Source organism: Carex rostrata, chromosome 8, assembly GCF_964058835.1.
Source record: "Carex rostrata chromosome 8, lpCarRost1.2, whole genome shotgun sequence".
Lineage (NCBI taxonomy): Eukaryota > Viridiplantae > Streptophyta > Magnoliopsida > Poales > Cyperaceae > Carex > Carex rostrata.
In genome coordinates this window covers 3,706,960-3,726,661 of record NC_135925.1, presented here as the reverse complement: position 1 = coordinate 3,726,661, position 19,702 = coordinate 3,706,960, and the positions used below count along the sequence as shown (strand labels likewise).

The following is a 19,702-nucleotide window of genomic DNA, read 5'->3' as shown; positions in this document are numbered from 1 at the left end:
CATTTCATATAATTTCCAAGTCCCTATCCTCGTCTTTCCAAGTTGTTCAACTAATACTATCTCATTACATGATTGAATCAATAAGGTCCAAACACAACACACGACAATAAAGTGAAAAGAAAATTGTGAAATTTACATTCAACCTATCACTACCCACAGAATCAACTCAGGTGACTTTGTGAAAATTGAAATATAGTACAACTGGACTGGTATAACAAACTAGTAAAAGTTGTTAAACCATTCACACTGGCTCCCTACAAAATTTAAAGTCAAATAATATGAACTTTTTTAATTCGGGTCTTTTTTGATTTAACACCTGATCTCGTATGAACCAGCTCTAGTAATATAGCGGACCCACTCGACTGTGTTGTACCCACTCTTCTCCCATACCTGGTAGATGATGGAATATTATAATAGGTTAAAGAACAGAAATATAACTCAACAAAAATGAGATTAACTGGTTAATAATGATTTATACTTTACCTTTAGAAACCTGACGCGAAGTCCTGATGCAGTGAACATTGGCACCTAAAACATATTTGTTTTCATAAAAAAGGTGTTAATGGATAGTTGGAAACTGTTTCCAAAGGATAAGAAATGGAAAGGTCAGTTACAGAGTACTTTCTGTTTCTTTTCTATAAAATGAACTAGTAAAAGGACAAATATAGATCTGAGGGAACCAACAAAGTATTTCTTAAGTAATGATAGTTGGAAAATTTTCAGTATTGACATACTCAAGTGGGAAATACACTACAAAAATGTGACAGTAATTACCTGAAATTCCATTTGAATAGGTGGGCGGGGGGCAGATTTCTTCTCAACCATGGTTGATATCAACTCCACTTCTGCACTCATTGTTGCCTCAGTCTGTCCTGGGAATTTTCTTATCCTGCAAATTTTTTAATTAATTATTGTTAATACTATTATTCATTGGTACCAACATGTTGTAAAACCAAATGGCACTGTACCAGTATGGTACCAGCCAGTTAACAGCTTTGCCTTTTCTCTCTTTGCAATTTGAAGCAGCAAATTCTATCAATCAAACAATATTAAGGACTGGAAACAAGGAGATTCCAAGAAATTGAAGAACCAAACAGGAAAAACATCCAGTTGTGGGCCATTTGAGCAATACAGTTCTTTCCATAATTGTACTCAGTGCCACCAATTAGTTTAAGGTGAAAAAGATGTAAGCGTAGGGGCAATAAATATCTTTTAAATAAAGACTGAAGCAAAGAGCTTACTTCCAGACAATGGAATCAATAGATGCATTGTACTTTGCTTTACCAGATGTTACATGAAAGCTGGTCTTAGCTGTCTGCTTAGGCACTGGTACTTTAACCACAACACCAAGTGCAAAAATCTTAGCACCAAACACACTTTTCACCTGTAAGTAATCAGAGTTTAAAATGTTAACCGTGCAAGAACTTACTGATCCTACCAAAATAGAGAGAACCGGTATTGTGCTAGTGCAATTTAAAAATATTTAAGACTTCTTATGCATTGTCAGTATAATACCAACTGGAAATGAAACTATACTTTGATAATGTAAAAAAAATGAGGTGGCTTATTAACCTTAACATTAACCTCCAGGCGGGTCCTACCCAGCTCCTTGATAGTTGGCAAGACTCTGAAGGGGAGATTCACACCTTCAGTAATACGATACCTAAAAATAAAGATAAATAAATTCAAGCGACAAACCAGAAGAGAAAGATTTAATGATTGCAAAGAAGGAAACCATGAATTACTTCATTAGCTCAAATTCACCATCAGGAGGCACAAAGCTGACGGTCTTCTCTGTGTTGAATCTAGTAAGGTTTACGCACTGGTGAAATGTGACGTCATCAAGTTCTATGGTCTTCCCACTGAAAAATAGACATAATAAATTAAGATAATGTCAGATAAACCAAATTTTATCAGTAGAATAAAAAGATATCAGAATTTCACCCATACCATCAATTTCGGACAATTTTGTTTTAAACCACAACCGCTGAATTATTCAGCATTGAAATCTGCATTTTCATCTTTTGAAAAACTGGTCTCATAACACAGATTTCAACCGCCGAATAATTAAGTGGTTATGGAAAAAAAAAATTGTCCGAAATCGATGGTATTTGTTCAATTCTTTTTTTTTTTTTTGGCAGATTAATGATCCAGCTGTCTTTAGGAAAGAATAATGGTGCAACTGTTTATAATAAAATTTCATAATCAGAAACTTCAAGTATGCAAGTGTGGCAACAATCTTATCTTTCTATTTTATAAAAAAAAAATTTGGTTTCACTTATATTTGATGGTACTTATGTAATAACTGAAGTTCCAGGAAGTCTCATTGCATTAATGTAGTTTTCTATATTTGAGTTGGAGTTTTTCAAAATCTGTAATAGTATAATTTGAGAGTTTGTGACACAAATTCAACCAGCGACTACCCAAACTTGCTTCTTCCACATTACCTCAAAAAATAGAATAATCAAATTCACAATTGACAAATAACAGGGAAGGAAAAAACCTCTTCATAGGTCTGGACTTTATCTGGGATTCCTTTTCAAGGCCAATTTTGTCATTTAATCCTAGCTTTAAATCAGGCATTCCAGAGAGAAAGCACTTCATTAGAACCTTTCCTGTTACATCACACCTCAGCACACTACCTGTTGAAATAATCAAATATTATTTCTAAACATTAACGTACCAGAGAAGCATGTACCAGTACACATGTATGCATGAAACCATAACCAACTGTACTTTCAGTGGTCATTATTATTGTTTAATTACAAGTTGTAGTTTATATTGTAACTCCTTTACTTTATCCTAGGTCACCACAAAAAAACACACTTACCTGGTACAACTATCATGCTGCAACATATTTGCTGCCAGCATGTGCTGACTGCATTTCCTTAATATAGAATTAAAGAAAAACAAAATAGATAAGCACTCAAGATTCTATTTAACCGAAAATTGTACCTTTTGATGACATCAGAAGATTTACGCTCTCCACAATGTCCAAGAAAACCTGACAAAATCATTCCTATTAGTATTTAGAGCTGTTTTTCCCTCAAAGATACTCTTAATTTTAAAAACACATAAAACAAAATACCTCATTTTTCTTGTAAAAAAGACCTTCGCGCCTCCAGCCAACAGCACCAGTGACTTGCAGAGTTGCATTGGGTACTGCTCTTTCTGATGGCTGCAGTTACCAAAACAAATTGCTTTCAAAAACCCACACGTGACAACTGATAAGACATGATAACTTATGAGACATGGATCTTTAGAAATGGTTGAAAAAATAAATATCAAATGTATTCTGTGAACCTACAAACCTTAGAGGAAAAAGGGGAACGAACTCCTTCCTGAGTGATGTAAAGCTTTAAAATTTCAGGGGAAAGGTTCTGTGGGTACCCAAAATCCATAATTTCTGTCATTAAAGAGAAATTAAATTTATAACGGGTTATGAAAAATAAATTGCAAACTATAAGATTTTGATAATTATCTTCAATAAGAATGAAGATGTTGTTAAGTAAGACTTCATCATTGGTTAGCAACATAAAAGAGATAGGAGGGTAGTTTCTATTTCAGCAGGGCAGACACACCTCATGCTTCCAAGCAGTATAGAATAATTTATATATTTTGCAGGGTTATGCATGGCATTTCTTGAACTTGTTCTAGTAAGATGAAGCAACAAATCTACACCCAAGTTTCAGTTGGACAATGAGAATGCCAAAAAGGCCAACTATCACCTCCATAATGGTAATGGGTAGTACCAAAATGGCACCAAACACTAGTATTCTTGGCATTGGCTCCTTTAGAAGAACAGTAAAAAAAAAATGTTTACCATCAAGGAGTTCATAGATCAGAACGAAGTTGTTTCTGATTGCATCTTCATCAAAGGCCCCACCAAAGTAAGATTTAAATAGCACAACAGCCTGTAAATTGCCAAATTAAAGGCAATTAAAAGAGTCTTCCATGATCACCTAATTTGTAAACAACCTCATAGTAATAATTTCAAATGTACCCCACCAATAATTGAAAGTACCACCTAAACCTTCTCCTTTTCTCCGATTCATTGACAAGAATTTGTGAAGGAGAAGTTTGTGCTCAAGCTTAAGAATTAAGTTGGAAAGCGATAGAGCAATATTTCCATAGTAAACAAGGGCGGCATACAACACAAGTCACACATGCTACTTTTTAAGAGTGTATATGCAGCCTTTCAATTTTATAGGAGATACATGAAATTGTGTCTGCTCTAAAAGAACTAAAAGTACTTCCAGATAATTATGTTTACCTCAACAATAAATTTTAAAGCACAAGCAACATTGGCATTGGAGCTAACAACAATTACAATGTATACATTGCTGATACGCATGTAAAGGAAAGAACAGCCTCCAATCTGACGCACAGGACAGGTTCCCATTTCCTTTGTTTGCATGATGTGCGTCCTAAATGCATCCACCATGTTTCCCCTTCAGAAAAGAGTATAAAAAAGTAAATAAAATGAAATGAAGCCATTCTGTATTAGATATATGAAACCACCACTAATGCTACAGAATACATACTGATGCAAAAAGGATTGCAAATTGAGCTTAGTTAGAAAAACCTGAAGACCAGATAATAAATTAACCTATCTAATTATCACATAGAGTGTACCAAAATTGGTATACATGTAAGAGCAATTACTGGTATCAACCAAACAGTAGCCTAGCAATTAAGTGAAAGCTTGACCATAGAAATGAAGTACCCAGGTGTTCATAGCTGATGATTATCCTGATGCAAGCTTTTAGTTGCAAGGGTCAAGAGGTACTATCCCAAACCAAAAATTAGGCAACATCAGCTATCAGACAGAAAGTGTATCAGTAACTCCATTGGTATCGTCACACATGTAATTCCAGAGCCATTACTAGGAATTCCCAACAGTACCTACTTTATCACTAGTGTTGTAGTGCAAAACATGACCACCAGCAGTGCAAGCTGGTTATACAAATGGAGTTTCCTTACTGACAGCTATTGGTTATTATCATGGCCAGCATTAACTTAATTGGTCTTGTACATCCAAAAACCCATTCAAATTTTGTTCATACATAATTGTCACGAGTTCATCTCAATTTGAACAATTCAAACTTATGCAATACAAGGATATCGATCGAATCAATATAAAGGTTAGTATTTGAAGCAAAACAACAATGTTCCAGTAAATAAAGTTAATCTACAGAAGCATGAGGGAAAATGTGGTACCCGACATCGTCACGGTAGAGGCGGTTAATGAGCACATCCCCACGAAGATTCAAAAAGTATATCGCCGATGCGGCTACTGGCATCTCTCCTCCTTGTTTGGTTCAAATCAGTAGGATATACTATGTTTTCCTTTTATTTTTCCAGATCTAAGAAAAGGAGGTTTGTCGAAGCTCCGACAAGTTGGTGAAGATAGAAGGAATGTCTGATTGAAACACCTGTTGTCTGTTTCTCTCTCTCACTTTCCACTAAAGTAACTCAAATGATGAGTTTAGATCAGGGCCGTTAGATCTGTTACTACACGAATATTGAAGGGAACCGGGCTTCCTCCTCGGGCCAGATTGGCCAAGATTCTGATTGGACGGTTTTGATCTAAACTCCAAATTTGAGTTCCTTCAGTGGTCTTACAAATGTCTATGGTAATGACATCCGTAGACCGTGGTCAACTTAATGTCAAATGTTCCACATGTCAGTAGATGGTCATCCCTTAGACCAGGTCCTTTTAATATATTTATTTCATTTATGTTCTTTGTCGAGAGGTGATCCATTTTATTTTATTTTTTGATGAAACAATGGACGAGCATCTTACGTTCTTTAATCGTAAAAATTAAATTTATATATCATGTTATTAACTTAACAATTTTATAATGTTAATTTCAAATTATCTTCGTATCAGCAGTTTTAATTTCACTTATATTTAAAAAAAATCTAAAATTAACAAAGAAAGCAGAGATAAATTACTAAATGCAAAATAATTACAAAAAAAATATGTGACACATTCAAGTCAGTCAGATTGTTAATTAGCAAAGTTAATATTGTCACATCAAAAATTTAACCCATGCAATTGATCATCATAAGGAACCCCATGCAAATAAAAGGGATTATTTTTATAAACCATAAATAGAAAAAAGATAATTAACTGGTTGATGGTTTCATTTTTTATGATTTCCGGGATGGTAATTCGACGGACTATTTTATTTGTGTGTGCCGAAATATTATCTCGGTCAAACTATTTTTTTCAATACTTTGCCTCAAATCTAAGTACTTTTTTTTGTGTTTTGTTCAAATTTTGACCATTTTAATATAATCTTCAAAATCTTTCGCTGAAGTGGCTGAATTCTACTCTCTTTTTCTTTGTGTCGAATTGAGAACTCGGTCTAACACATTTTTTTTTATTGATTTTCACCTATGTACCGAATTCTCAATTCAGTACATAGGTTTATTATTATTATTATTTTTTTGAGTTATAGATAAATTTTTAATAGTTAGGATTTGTTTATAAATATATTTTTCTTCTCCTTCTACCCCTCAGCCATTATTTTTTTCTTCTTCTAGCTAAAAACGAAGATTCATAAATTGAGTGTTAGAAAGTCTATTATCTACAGATTGGCCCTGCATTGTATTTTTAGCTTTCGTCTGAAGATTGTAGTAAGTTTTTTTTTATTTATGATCATATTTTAGGTTGTAAAATTAAAAATGATTTTGAAGGTTGATCGTGAAATTTTTGGTCCAAAAAATGTCTCAAGTAATAGTAAATATGTACCACAAAGTAGTAGTAAATGTGTACTGAAGACACGAACTTTCAGAAGTACCGATCTGCACATTTTCCGTTACTAACTCAACTAGTCTTGATGAGTTAAGAAGACATATATGTTGGCATTTGTTTGCTCCATAGCCAATTCGATCTGACAATTAGTTCACGTTTGAACATTGCACCACCTGGCTCAGTAGAAAAATACCAGTTATTTAGCATTAACAACAAAACAATATGGCATATGGTGCTTGAACATGCCACTCCGGTATTGAATTTTAAACTTCTTGATAGGGCGGCTTGGGCATTTGGACTGTGCATAGAGGCTTTCCAACACCTGAGACCTATCATCACTGTTGATGTATGTTTCTTATCAGGCCAGTACAAAGGTAACAAAAATTGAAATTGACATGTCATTTTATTTATTCACATGTTTGCTCTTTTTTGTATTCAATGTTGACGGTTTAATACAGGTAAAATATTGATTGCAACCAAATACAATGCAGAAAATCAGCTCCTCCCGTTGGCTTTTTCTTTGATAGATACAGAGAATTTTGAAGATTGTGCATAGTTTATGCAATAGTTGAGGCGCAATATAATTTGCTCCAGGTTTGTGTGTGTCATCACTGATAAGGGCAAGGGCATAAAAAAAGTGTGATATCTTCATATTATATCTGAATTACAGCCCTGATTTATACTAAAACCTGTGCTTTAAAGCCTATAAATGTGGACTTTTACTTTGAAATGTACTGCTATGCTTTGTTTGGTATTTTGCAGGAGAAATGGCGAAAAAATGGATCTGACTACTTTTCATACGGCCCGTATGAGATTCTGTACGGATCGTACAAGATCTGCCCAACTACACAGAATGTTCCACAACAGAGGCACAAAGTCTCCAAGACAAAGAACAGGCATACGGCCTGTACATATATTCATATGGGCCGTACGACGCTAATTCAGAAAATCCAGCTGGAATCTGAAATGAGCATAATTTAAGGAGGTCGAAAAGGAAGCCTCTGGAGGCGTGATCTGGGGCATTAAAGGAGATATTCCACACCAGAAAAAGGGGGATTTCGTGGTTGAACCTGGACAACTTTTCTTGGAGCAAAAGACAAGAGGAGGAGAAGAGGAAGAGAAGTGAAAAACGCCAGTTTGCAACGGATCTTCGGATTTTCCACTGTTTTGTCATGAACTCTTTCATCTCTTATTATTTGTGTTATCTTGTGAACATGAGTAGCTAATTTACTTTGTTTCTAGGGCTAAGATGTAGTTTCTAGTTTGGCTTTGTTTGCATGCTGCTTGGATTTTGTGTTGAATGCTTTGTTTTTACCTTGTTGTGTAGTATTTTGATTGCTTTATTTGTGCTTGCTTGAATTGATTAGTCATCCCGTTAGATGAATGCGCACATCTAAGTGTTAGGAGCCAAGTCTATGACATTTAATCCAACCGAATAAAGTATATGAAGTAGGGTGAAACCAAGGAGTACCCGAAAGGTGAAACTTTCCTTGAGGCGAAAGTCCTTGGATATTTTTAGTAAACCGACAAGTAACTTAGATAAATTAGGCCAAAATGCGAAAGTTGAGGTTTAACGCATCTAAGAGGGAAGTATTTGAGTCCGGTAATCGGGTACTAGGCCAAAATGCGAAAGTTGAGGTTAGGTATCTAGATCTGGTCGATAGAAACCCTAAACATTAGTATCAACGCAGAAAACAGTAGCTGCAACATCAACTCGGGGTCCCATACAGACCGTACGGGAATCTGTATGGGCCGTATGCCTCAGGGCTGAACAGAAATGAAATCTGAACCCTGGAAACGCCTTTTTATCAATTGAAAACAACTTTAATTCTCTTTTATTGTCTTTTAAACTTGTCATAAATCAGTAGAATTGTTAGAACTAAACCAAACCAATTTCTCTCACTTCTAGAATCTTAAGTGATTTTAGGATAAGTCTGGTCGTTTTCTTTCGTTCCTGTGGATCGATACCTGAGCATACTCATCGATAGGATAGTACACTTGCTATCTGACTTTACAGAGTATAACAAAGGTTTAAAAGGTATAGCTTGCTATACCGAAACTTTGTAGCATATATTCTGTGCGAACAAGGTGTTTAGACAAGATGATTTAGGATGGAATGAGGAAGATGAGGATGAGTGCGTTCACCATTTTTGTGCTACTCACATAGCAGAAAACATGAAGAAGAACCCTTGCAATGAACATGCAATCAAGCACTTCAAGATATGTGTGGCGAAGAGGAAGATGAGGAGATATGAGCAAGGAATGCAAGCAATGGGGGATGTATGTGACCGTGCTCTGAATTGGTTGGACACGGTGTGGGTAAGCATCTAGATCAAGATGAGAACGAGTGTCCAAAACCATGGAAGATATTCCAAGCGCTGGATGGGGGTTTATGTTGGGGAATTATGACGACAAACAGGTCCGAGTCGCTCAATACTGTCTTCAGGTCATCTCGTATGTTGCCGGTAGCAGCAATAATTGATGACACATTTTACAAATGTCAATAGTGGTTTGCTCAAAGAAGGGCAAAAACATAATTTGAAGCAAGCCAGGGTCAACAGTTCTCATGCCGTGTGCACGAGGTATTTTATTTTCATTAAATTATTTTATTTTTGTAATTTTTATTAAATTATTCTAGTTTTCGTAGTTGATTAACAAAGGGTTCTGGCTAGTTTACCAAGGTGAATTATAAATACACGGTGGTCATCACGGATGAGAATACGGGTACACGGTTACATGCACATGCCAGAAGCCACAATTAAACAGAATACCGTGTCCTCATGTTCTGGCAGTGTGCCGTCTCCGAGGCATCGACCCTGACAGGTTTGTACATTACTACTACCACATGCAGACACTGATCAACACATGGCAGGGTGAATGACATGTGTATGACAATCAGTCTGATTGGCCGGAAAATGAAGGCCTAATCATTGTTCCAAATGACAAAAATATTACCTTGGGTCGAAGGCGAGTCAATAGAATTTCGATGTGGCTTGATTTACTGCATAATAGAAGGAGAGGACATCAGGCTCGCCGAGATGTTAGTTTGTAATAATCTAGAAGTCAATAATACGATAATTTATCATAAAACTTTGTTCATGAATTGGATGTTTAATTATATATCATTTTGTTGCCTTGAGTATTATTGTATTATGGATCATTTCGAGTTCATGACTGGAATTGTGAAACTCCATAATAAAGATGATATATATTCTTAAGAAGTCACTAACCGAGGTAATTAGCATGAACACTAATTAGCCGTTACTAGGTTAGTATGCGGATTAAAAAATGGTTAAGTTTTACAAACTATTGACACGAGAAGTCATTTTAATCACATAGATACATGTTCTAGGAACATGGTATTTGACAAACCCCAAATGAAACATTAAATAGAATTGTGTTCGTGTCATTAATGTTTTCATTTAGTGTCAAGTTCTACAGTATGAGGTATTCATCGTTCCTACTAAGAGATGTCTATGTGTGAGTGTTATCTAACGCTGTCCGTAAAAAGCAGTCATAACGGTAGCACTTCCTATATATAGCTTAGCTGAGGAAGTGATGGTTTACCAAAAGTATTATTGTCCCTCGTATTTTGTACGAGCTATACCATCACTGGGCCCCTTGGTAGAGTTAGATTATCTGCATGCGGTATAATTACAAGAGTAATTATATTTGATAATCTACTCAAGATCGAGAAAAGATTAAGTTAGCAAGGATGACACACATCTACCTTAAAACTGATCTGATAGCTATGAGATAGAAGAACTGACACAAGTAAATAGTTTACTGGATCGTGGTATTGTACAGTATAGCATCATCTGTGTAATTGGATGGTCATGATGTATTCTGCCAGATGCCTCTCATGATTATAGAAGATTAAAACAGTTTTAATTCTATTTACCAACATAACACAGATCCTATTGGGTCACACCGTATAGGAGCTATTCAGATAATCTTGTTGATTAATTATAAATTGATTATGATTAATAATAAGATAATTATAATTAATTATACGTGTTATAATTAAATTATAAATATCATATAAGATGATAAGCAGAAACAACGGTTAATTTATAAATGTACACATTATGTTGTATAAAATTTACCGAACAACAACTGAAAAGAAATATAATTGTACATGACAATTATATATATTTGATTTGGATTTTAATTGTTAATTATGGATTTGAATTATGGATTTAAAAGCCCAAAAATAATCAAAGCCTTAATTATAATTAAAAATTCAAAGTCAAAACCCAAAATTCAAAGCCCAACAAATCAAGACCCATTCGGCCAAGGGCAAAATGGTCATTTCATCATGGTGCCGACCTCCATAACCGACCCTAATAGGTGGCACCTAGGTGGCATGGTCATTTTGGTCATTTCATGCATATTTGAAGGCTATAAATAAGTGGGTGGTGTGAGATAGAAACTTAGTAATTCACATTCGTATCCGATTGTCTGATCGATTTGAGTTTCTATTTTCTCTCTTTCTCGATTTACGGTTGTTACGGGATTCAGAAATAATATATTTGCGAAAGTCGTAGTATTTCTGTTTTCACTTATTAGTGAATCAGAATAACTACGGGTCGTAATTATTATTATTCTGTCCTTTTCTCGGTGAATAGTGTTTTTGCAGAAATCCGCGGTTTACGATATTTCTGGCAAAAGAAATAAACCGCTCTCCAGTTAGTCCTGGTCGATAACCGATAGAGGTATCATACGTTTGATACTCCGAGACGAACCATTCCTGATCGTTCTTCTCACTCTGCTACATTCCAATTAGAATTTAGAGACAAGATATAAATATGTTATATTAATCTATTTAATTGGTAAATAGATTAAAGCTTTAGAAAACAATTATGGAGTAGATCTGTAAAAGAATTAAATGAGGTTTTGATGCCGAAGGAATACTGAAGGTGGACCGCCTTGGAAAGTTTCCTGACATACCCCGTTTAATTCTTAACTTAAACGTAAAAAAATTTGTTTTACGCACTTTCCGCAATTAAGCTAAATCAATGGGTTTGAACTGTTAAAACCCAACACGAGATACACAAGAACAACAAAACAGAGCTGCTCGAGATGCACGAGGTAGTTAACTCATATTTTAAAATTAAATTTCAACTTTAAACAAAATTATTGAGACTTAATAATAACAATACATTTTTGTTTGTCAATTTTCAAGTTGAGAAAGAGACAAGCAATGTATTTTTATTTAGTAGTCAATTTTATGTTGTGATTGCATTACTCATTTGTTGTAGTATTTGAATAATATTATTTAGGCGCACTTTTATTGTATTTAATATTTATTTCATGTTTGTTAGGTGTATCTTAAGTTAATCTAAATCAAACTATGCAGTTAATGCAATCATTTTTAAAATCTTTTCAAAATAATAAAAAAAAAACAATTACAACTATTTTTAAAACAACAAATAAATAAAAAATCACATGACCATGGTCCTCAAGGTTGACCACAAAGGCTCCCTCAATTGGCTGTCCAAACTTTAACAAATATTATTTTCTTTTTAATCAAGGGTCTTTTTTTTTTTCTTTTTCTTTTTTCTGCACCTCTATCATGGCCTGAATTTTTTTTTTTTCCGTATTTCTGACCGTGATAGATAATAATGTCCATTTTTTTTTCTACACAATTTAGTTAGAAAAGAGGGTAATTAGTTTGTTGCTAATCAAGCCGTGATAGTCTATAACGTCCAGATGACGTTATAAACTATCACGTTTTTTCTATATCTAAAAAAAATCAAACTCATTCTCCATTATCAATATTTATTTAATTAATTTCCTATTAATAACAATTTCGGTATGTTTTCTGTCTTCTGAAAACAAAATTCGTGTTTCCTATTTTCGAATTTTACAGATTGTATGTTGCTTTTGTAAACTCATCCAGATTATACATTAGGCGGTATTGAGAAAGCAATACTGGCACAAATCCAGCTCAAATTTCACAAATAGGAAAGTTCAAACCCAAACAAAAAAAAAAAAAAAAAAAAAAAACAGTGATAACCAGTTACGGGAAAGTCATTGTAGGGGCAGTGTCATCCCTAGCAAACAGAGTATGTGAAACCTGTATAACCATATAGTAGTATTTTGGTTATCTGAAGGCCGCATCATTTACTTCTTTTTTCTTTTCAATCAGTCTATTATTTATTAAAAACATATTAACCCTTCATAACAAAAATACTCATACCAATAAGGAGATGTAAGAAGACCCAAGAATAGCTCTAATTGCTACATTGTATGCCTCCGTCAACAAGAAGGCAAAAGGGGAAAAAAAAATTAATCATCATGTATTACAATAGCTTCCTCCTCTACAATGCCCCAGCAACTGCTACCTGTCTTTTCACTGGTAGTCCTTGAGGAGCAACTCTGCAAATGAAAAAATAAAAAATTAAATGTAAATTGTGAAAATTTATAAAGACCCAGACAATATGATATATATGAGCTTAGATCATGCTCGGTACCAGTAAGTACTGAGATACTCCTATACTGAATAGCATTTGCTTAACAATCTAATTGAAAAACAATTTTCTCACTTGGCTTTCAGCTCATTGTCTATTTGTGTTGAGATGAAATTGTGTTAATGAATTAAAGGCTCAATAGATAAAGCATACAGATACAGGTGTGGTTGAACCACAGTACTAGAATTAAGTGCTCATAATAGACTCAATAAATTTAGAGACAAAAAGTAATAATGCAGCACTATAATCTATGAAACATGGAATTCAATAGCATACCTCCGGACAGGTGCATATAATTATAGTGAGCCATGCCCATCCATCTATTGAAATATCTGATGAACCATCAGCCCCTTCATGTAGAAAATACAACAATGGGGGCATCAACTGCAACTCAAATCTTCTAACTGCACCACAAATTTTGCATTCCCCTGGTTTTGGCACACTTGCTACAGGACACAAAGGGTTGCCTCCAAAAGAGTATCTGACAGAAGAAAAATGATAAATATCATTGCTTTCCTTGTGAGAGGTGGGAGGTTTGAAACTCAGTGAATGCTTAAGAACAAATGAAAAGGATATTATGACATAAAAAGAAAATGAAAAAAGATAAAATATGATTACCTAAAGCACTGCTCTGGATTTGCATCTAATAGTTTCTTGAATTTTAAATAGGTTCTGTCAGCACCTAAAGCCTTGTCATACTCATAAGCCTCTCCTTGCCAGCTTTCTTCTCCTTCGCTTTCATTTGCACTGCTCTTTTCTATTTCATTTAATGAAATGGAGCAGTAGCCTTCAGGAATATTTTTACCAATCCTTCCCCTTGATTCCTTCTCCGGGTATATATAAAAACAAGGTAGCACTGCATATATAAATCAATAAATCTTAATTTTCGGATATGTGTAACTATTAATCAAGACTAGAGGTGCTACTTTTACCCGATTACCCGGATCCGATCCCGAACCGACCCGGATCCGATTAATTTGGATAGGATATGATTTAAAAAATATAACCGGTTAAATTATGGATATGGTTACAAAATTAATAATTTAATATCCGACCCGAATCCGAACCGGAACCGATAATGTAATGTGTAGGATATGGGTTTCATTTAATTATCCGACTCATAACCGAACCCGACCCAATACCCGTATAAATACCAGATAAAACACATTAATAACTATTAATATATAAAAATACAACATTGCATATTAATTTTTGCATAAGCCGTGGTGAGCCCAGTACTTTTTTGAATATGAGAAAATAGAATGTAGTGACATATTCGCTATGTTTATACACATAGATGGATGCCAAATTTATTCCTTCTATAACAGCAGCATTAATTTTTTAAATAAAATTTATTTCTATGGATACATCCTTCAATATTTGCCTTGATATCCTCTGCATAATAATGAAAATTTATTGCTCTCATTGATATGTCATTTATACAAATTATTAGTATTCCATTCATAGATTTTTTTGAACCATAGAAAATGAAATCGTCATCTCTAATATTTTACTTTTTAAAAATAATTTATCTTCTTCAATATTTTTTTTTCAAAAGTTATTTTCTCTCCATCCTCCTGATTTTTTTGTGACATATACTCGGTCAAGATCCGGAACCGCCCCGTATCCAAACCGGACCCGATAATCTACAAACAAGTTATGGGTATATATCTACCCGGAACCGAAAGACTGGACCCGAAATAACTACGGGTAGATAGGTACCCGGATCCGGACCCGACCCGAATTGAAACAGATAAGTGTATGGATCGAAATTTGGACTCGAACACTTTTAGGGTACGGGTCCAAATATAATAGTATCCGGACCCGACCCGACCCGATAGCACCTCTAATCAAGACATCTGATATTAAGTCATGGTAATGTACCAGAAAAATTAGATCCAATAGGCACGGGCAAATAGTAAATAATACAAAATGAAAAAATAAAGAGGAAAATCCAACAAACAAGTAAAAAAATAAGTTTATAACCTGGTGAAGTCGAATCAACTATCATTTTCTTTCCAACTGGGTTTTTTACAATTTTCTTGGTGTGTTTTTTTCCTTCTTGCTTTTTGGAATGAGAATGAGAAGCCAATGTGCTAGCTTGTTCAAGTGCTTGCGCCAGCTCATCTAAATCAATATCACTATCACTTTCTTCATCGCCACTTTCTATAAGACAACTACTTTGTAATTTGGGTTTATCTTGAACTACAGAAGTAGATTCTTCTTCCGGTTGCACTTCTTTAAGTGGTTCATCTTTAGTTTGAACATCTTGTTCGCACTTTTGAACTCTAAGAACCCTCCAACTGAAAACAATAATAAATTAATAATGAGAATATGATGGCACTTATTACCAACATAAATAGGTTAGTACCAGCTGGAACAGAGCTTGCTGGAATGGTATACAGAATGCATTGCGAACATTATACTAGTATCTAACACTTCATACCAGCTTAAAATTATGGAATGGTACCAGCGCCAGCATGTACTGTCTTTTGTGTCAAGTAATGGGTAGGGTTGAGGCGCTTATTACCAGCATGTAAAAACCGGTACCAGCTGGTACAGAACTTCTTCAAGTGGTATGCAATTTATATTAGGAACATTTTATAGCAACTAATAGTTATTACCAGCACATACTGATCAGTACCAGGCAAACCATATAATTAGACCAACAAAATAAAAACAGCAAGTAATAAGCACAAAAAGTGTACCTTCGGGGGTTACTGCCACAGTCCAGCTTCATGCAACCAAGAACATAAATCACCCGCTCATCAATGCTTCCCTTTGCTATGGATAAAGGTGCATAAATCTAACAACACATTATTTATTAGATTAAGGAGACCAGAGAACCAAAAACATGGACAAAAAAAATGGAACAAATTAGGCAAAAAAAAAAAACATGCCTGTGCTACCAGACAAAGCTTGTCACCACATGAATTACACAAAAGCAGCTCTCCACTAACAGCCACATCCAAATCTGGCCAATCCTATAAGCGAGAGCAACAACAGCCAGAAAAAATTACAACTTTCTGACGAACAGGCACAAGTTTTAATCAAAACATGGACAATAATTAATAGAAAAAGGCTAGTCACTCACAGGTAAGCCTCCGATTTTGGTGGTGTAGTGATCAGCCTTTTCACAATAGTCATGGGCCCACTGTCCAGGCATGCCTAGGATCACTTCCCCCATCCTTGAGTTACAAAGATATACTGCAATCTGAAAGCCCAAGTAAATTATTTAACAAATAATTACAAGAGAACAGTAACAGGAGAAATAAAGGAGAACCAATGATGAAATATTGATAGAAGTATTACCTCAGAAGATCTTGCTCACGCAGTTGGCTGAGAAGCAAATTCTGAGCTGGCAGTGATCAAGAGAGACCACGCAATGTCAACTGGTAGATTAGATCAACAAAACCCCTCACCTCTGCAAGTCGGGGATTAGACGAGTCAGGGATTGCGAGTTCTTCAAGAACTTTTTTGTGTGGAAATCGATTGAAAGAGAGAGAGAGAACAGAGAGAAAGAAAGAGTGGTGCCAATATTCGGATCACAGGGGCTTAGAGGAAGAGGGAGCGGCGAGAAAGAGAGTGGAGGGCACCGATCAGCATCGAAGATTTTCGTAAATAGAAAGATCAGTATCGAAGATTTTTCGTAGACAGGAAGAGAGTGGAGGGGTTTAGAGGAAGAAATGCAATGGCGTCGTAAGAAAGAGATAACGGAACAGAAAAGAAAGACTATTCTATCCCTAAACAACTTAAAGAGAGAGATATCTGATTGAAGGTCAGGATTTAATTCAAACTAAGTACTGTACTACAGTCAAAATAATTTTGCTGCACTGTAGACAAACCCTAAGAATTTATAATAGGTCAAACCCAAAATATTCCCTCCCCGTCTTTATATTTAATATGTTTACTAAAAAGTTTAAGTAATTATATTTAATATGTTTACTAAAAAGTTTAGGTCAAACCCAAATCAGTCACCACCACCAAAGAAAGAGTGAAATATGGTGTTTTTTTTCCTTCTAATCAGAACCAGAGGAGGAAATCTCCTCATCTTGAACTTCTTCTACCAGCACTAGCAGTTCATTATTCTGATCTCTGAATCCTTGCGTATAGCAGTACCAGCACTATCTTGAGGCATAAATTGAGCATTCTAAGTCTTTCAATATGCATAGAAGAAACTCTATCTTGAGGTATAACAGTACTTGCCAATAAGCATGCCATTAGTAAATAAAATAGCTTAGTGATTTTGTACATGACATGATGTTTACACTGTAAGGGCATGTCCCTTGGAGGAATGTGTACTGGTACTGAAATCATGCATACGAATCTTGACCAAAAAATAGTACGTAATGATAGTGACCACCATAGGTTGGTAAATTTGTATTAACATGATACAACTTGGATGATGTTGACAATAACCAACAAAATTGAAATAGAAACAAACCATTTAGTAAAGGCGCTTATGTCTCTCGCGTGCTTAAGCATCTGAATTCTTCTCTGAAATTAAAATTAAAGGGAAAAAAAAAGATTCTATCAAGATCGTAATCTATACATATCTCAACAGTCTCTATTTATCTCCTGTTTCATAATTCCTGAAGAGTACACTATAATTCAAGGGGTAAAAACAAAAAAAAGTTAAACAAAATTAAAGAAAATTATGATACATATCTCAACAGTCTCTATTTATCTCATGTTTCATAATTCCTGAAGAGTACACTGTAATTCAAGGGGTAAAAACAGAAACAAATTAAATAAAATTAAAGAAAGCTAAATCGAATGATTGTTCCAGTGTGATCTCGCACCTGTTATTTATGGCGAGAATACCCTCCACTTGTTGTTGTGTCCTTCGCGCCCAGTTGGCAAGATTGTGTGGCTGGGTTAACGCCTCCAGTCTTGAGTACCTGAGAGTCAATTATATGGCATATACTCTTGAGAGTCAATTATATCCTTTATTTCAAATAACATGAACATAGTTCCTAATTGGAGTTATGTAACCCCTAAGTACCTGAACACTATGCAAAGACAATATCCAAGCTGTAAGAGAACTCAAAGCTAAGAAATTGTGATGGAACCATGAACCCATGAGAAACCATATAAAGAAGTGTCTTACTATAGTACCCGTTAATATAGATGTATGAAGAAACCATATTAATGTATGGAGAACATTCCAAACTAAATTTATTGTTTATTTTTTGGAAATAAAGCATATTACTGCATATTTCATTAAGAAAGAAGTAGCAGTTACATATGGGTACCAGTTCCCATTATATAGCAGTAAATTCCCCCATTTTGGTCTCAGCTAAAACCATCGACAAAAATTTATAAATAAGTTGGTAAAAGGCAGCCTTTTATGTGAGTTTCTTTGACCTTGCCAGAATATGTATTTTCCCATTCAAGGAAAATCAAAGGTAAAATACAACAAAGTTCAATTTCTACATAAGTATATACATAGAATATTGACCACTGAATACCTGGTTCTGAGAGAAAGCACGGCCTGTAATTTCCTGAAACAACTGTTGGAACCGGTTGATTGACAGTCGCTTGCCGTCATACGCTTGTTCATTCCTGCATCTCCACACCGCTCAGATCGTGTTGCCTAGTACTTTTAAACTCAGTTACATCAACCAAAAAAGAATTGTTCTGAGAGACCCAAATTGTGAATAGGTTATCATATTGATTGAACCAAATCAAACTACTTCAAAAAAAAAAAAAGTACACTAAAGCATAAAGCATAGTAGATTAGTTCAACAAAACCCCTCACCTCTGCGAGTCGGGGATTAGACGAGTCAGGGATTGCGAGTTCTTCAAGAACTTTTTTGTGTGGAAATCGATTGAAAGAGAGAGAGAGAACAGAGAGAAAGAAAGAGTGGTGCCAATATTCGGATCACAGGGGCTTAGAGGAAGAGGGAGCGGCGAGAAAGAGAGTGGAGGGCGCCCATCAGCATCGAAGATTTTCGTAAATAGAAAGATCAGTATCGAAGATTTTTCGTAGACAGGAAGAGAGTGGAGGGGTTTAGAGGAAGAAATGCAACGGCGTCGTAAGAAAGAGATAACGGAACAGAAAAGAAAGACTATTCTATCCTAAACAACTTAAAGAGAGATATCTGATTGAAGGTCAGGATTTAATTCAAACTAATTACTGTAAGTCAAAATAATTTTGCTGCACTGTAGACATGTTCGGCACCCTTTCTTAAGAGTAAAGGATTAAATTTTTAATCTTTACTAAGGAATATGTCTTCGGTGAGAAATAAGATTAAGAAGAAGACTTTAGTGTAAATAAAATATACATTTTAGTATACAAAGACCAATTTGTCCCTCACATTGTTACCGGTGTGTACTGGTGTGTACCAGTGTGCAATTATATAGTGGGTATACATTATATAACGGTGCAATTATCCAACTGGTACTAATGTGTACCAATATACAGCAATGCAGTACCAAACTGGCTCATGTTATAAACAACATC

At 35.0% G+C, this 19,702-nt stretch overlaps 2 protein-coding genes across 5 annotated transcripts; both read right to left on the bottom strand.

Annotated features, from left to right (window-relative positions):
• LOC144558113 (AP-2 complex subunit mu) lies at window positions 1–5,439 on the bottom strand. Its single transcript, XM_078306843.1, has 13 exons — window positions 5,221–5,439; window positions 4,274–4,451; window positions 3,824–3,914; window positions 3,312–3,406; window positions 3,089–3,178; window positions 2,956–3,004; window positions 2,504–2,642; window positions 1,746–1,862; window positions 1,573–1,663; window positions 1,242–1,384; window positions 775–889; window positions 484–528; window positions 1–390 (listed from the first exon to the last, which is right to left on the bottom strand). Exons 1-13 carry the CDS (start codon window positions 5,301–5,303, stop codon window positions 310–312), a joined length of 1,317 nt encoding a protein of 438 aa, XP_078162969.1. The 5' UTR covers window positions 5,304–5,439; the 3' UTR covers window positions 1–309.
• A 7,324-nt stretch (window positions 5,440–12,763) lies between these two features.
• LOC144558704 (uncharacterized) lies at window positions 12,764–19,229 on the bottom strand. 4 transcript variants are annotated; one of them, XM_078307550.1, is made up of 12 exons: window positions 18,998–19,229; window positions 18,708–18,838; window positions 18,039–18,137; window positions 17,681–17,733; window positions 16,549–16,660; window positions 16,331–16,450; window positions 16,137–16,220; window positions 15,945–16,042; window positions 15,223–15,539; window positions 13,855–14,092; window positions 13,513–13,717; window positions 12,764–13,144 (listed from the first exon to the last, which is right to left on the bottom strand). In XM_078307550.1, exons 6-12 carry the CDS (start codon window positions 16,421–16,423, stop codon window positions 13,055–13,057), a joined length of 1,125 nt encoding a protein of 374 aa, XP_078163676.1. In that variant the 5' UTR covers window positions 16,424–16,450; window positions 16,549–16,660; window positions 17,681–17,733; window positions 18,039–18,137; window positions 18,708–18,838; window positions 18,998–19,229; the 3' UTR covers window positions 12,764–13,054. The 4 variants fall into 4 exon arrangements, with proteins under 4 accessions (XP_078163676.1, XP_078163675.1, XP_078163674.1 ...); XM_078307549.1 differs by having other exon boundaries at window positions 17,681–17,952; window positions 18,708–18,832; XM_078307548.1 differs by having other exon boundaries at window positions 18,708–18,832.
• Window positions 19,230–19,702: the final 473 nt, after the last annotated feature.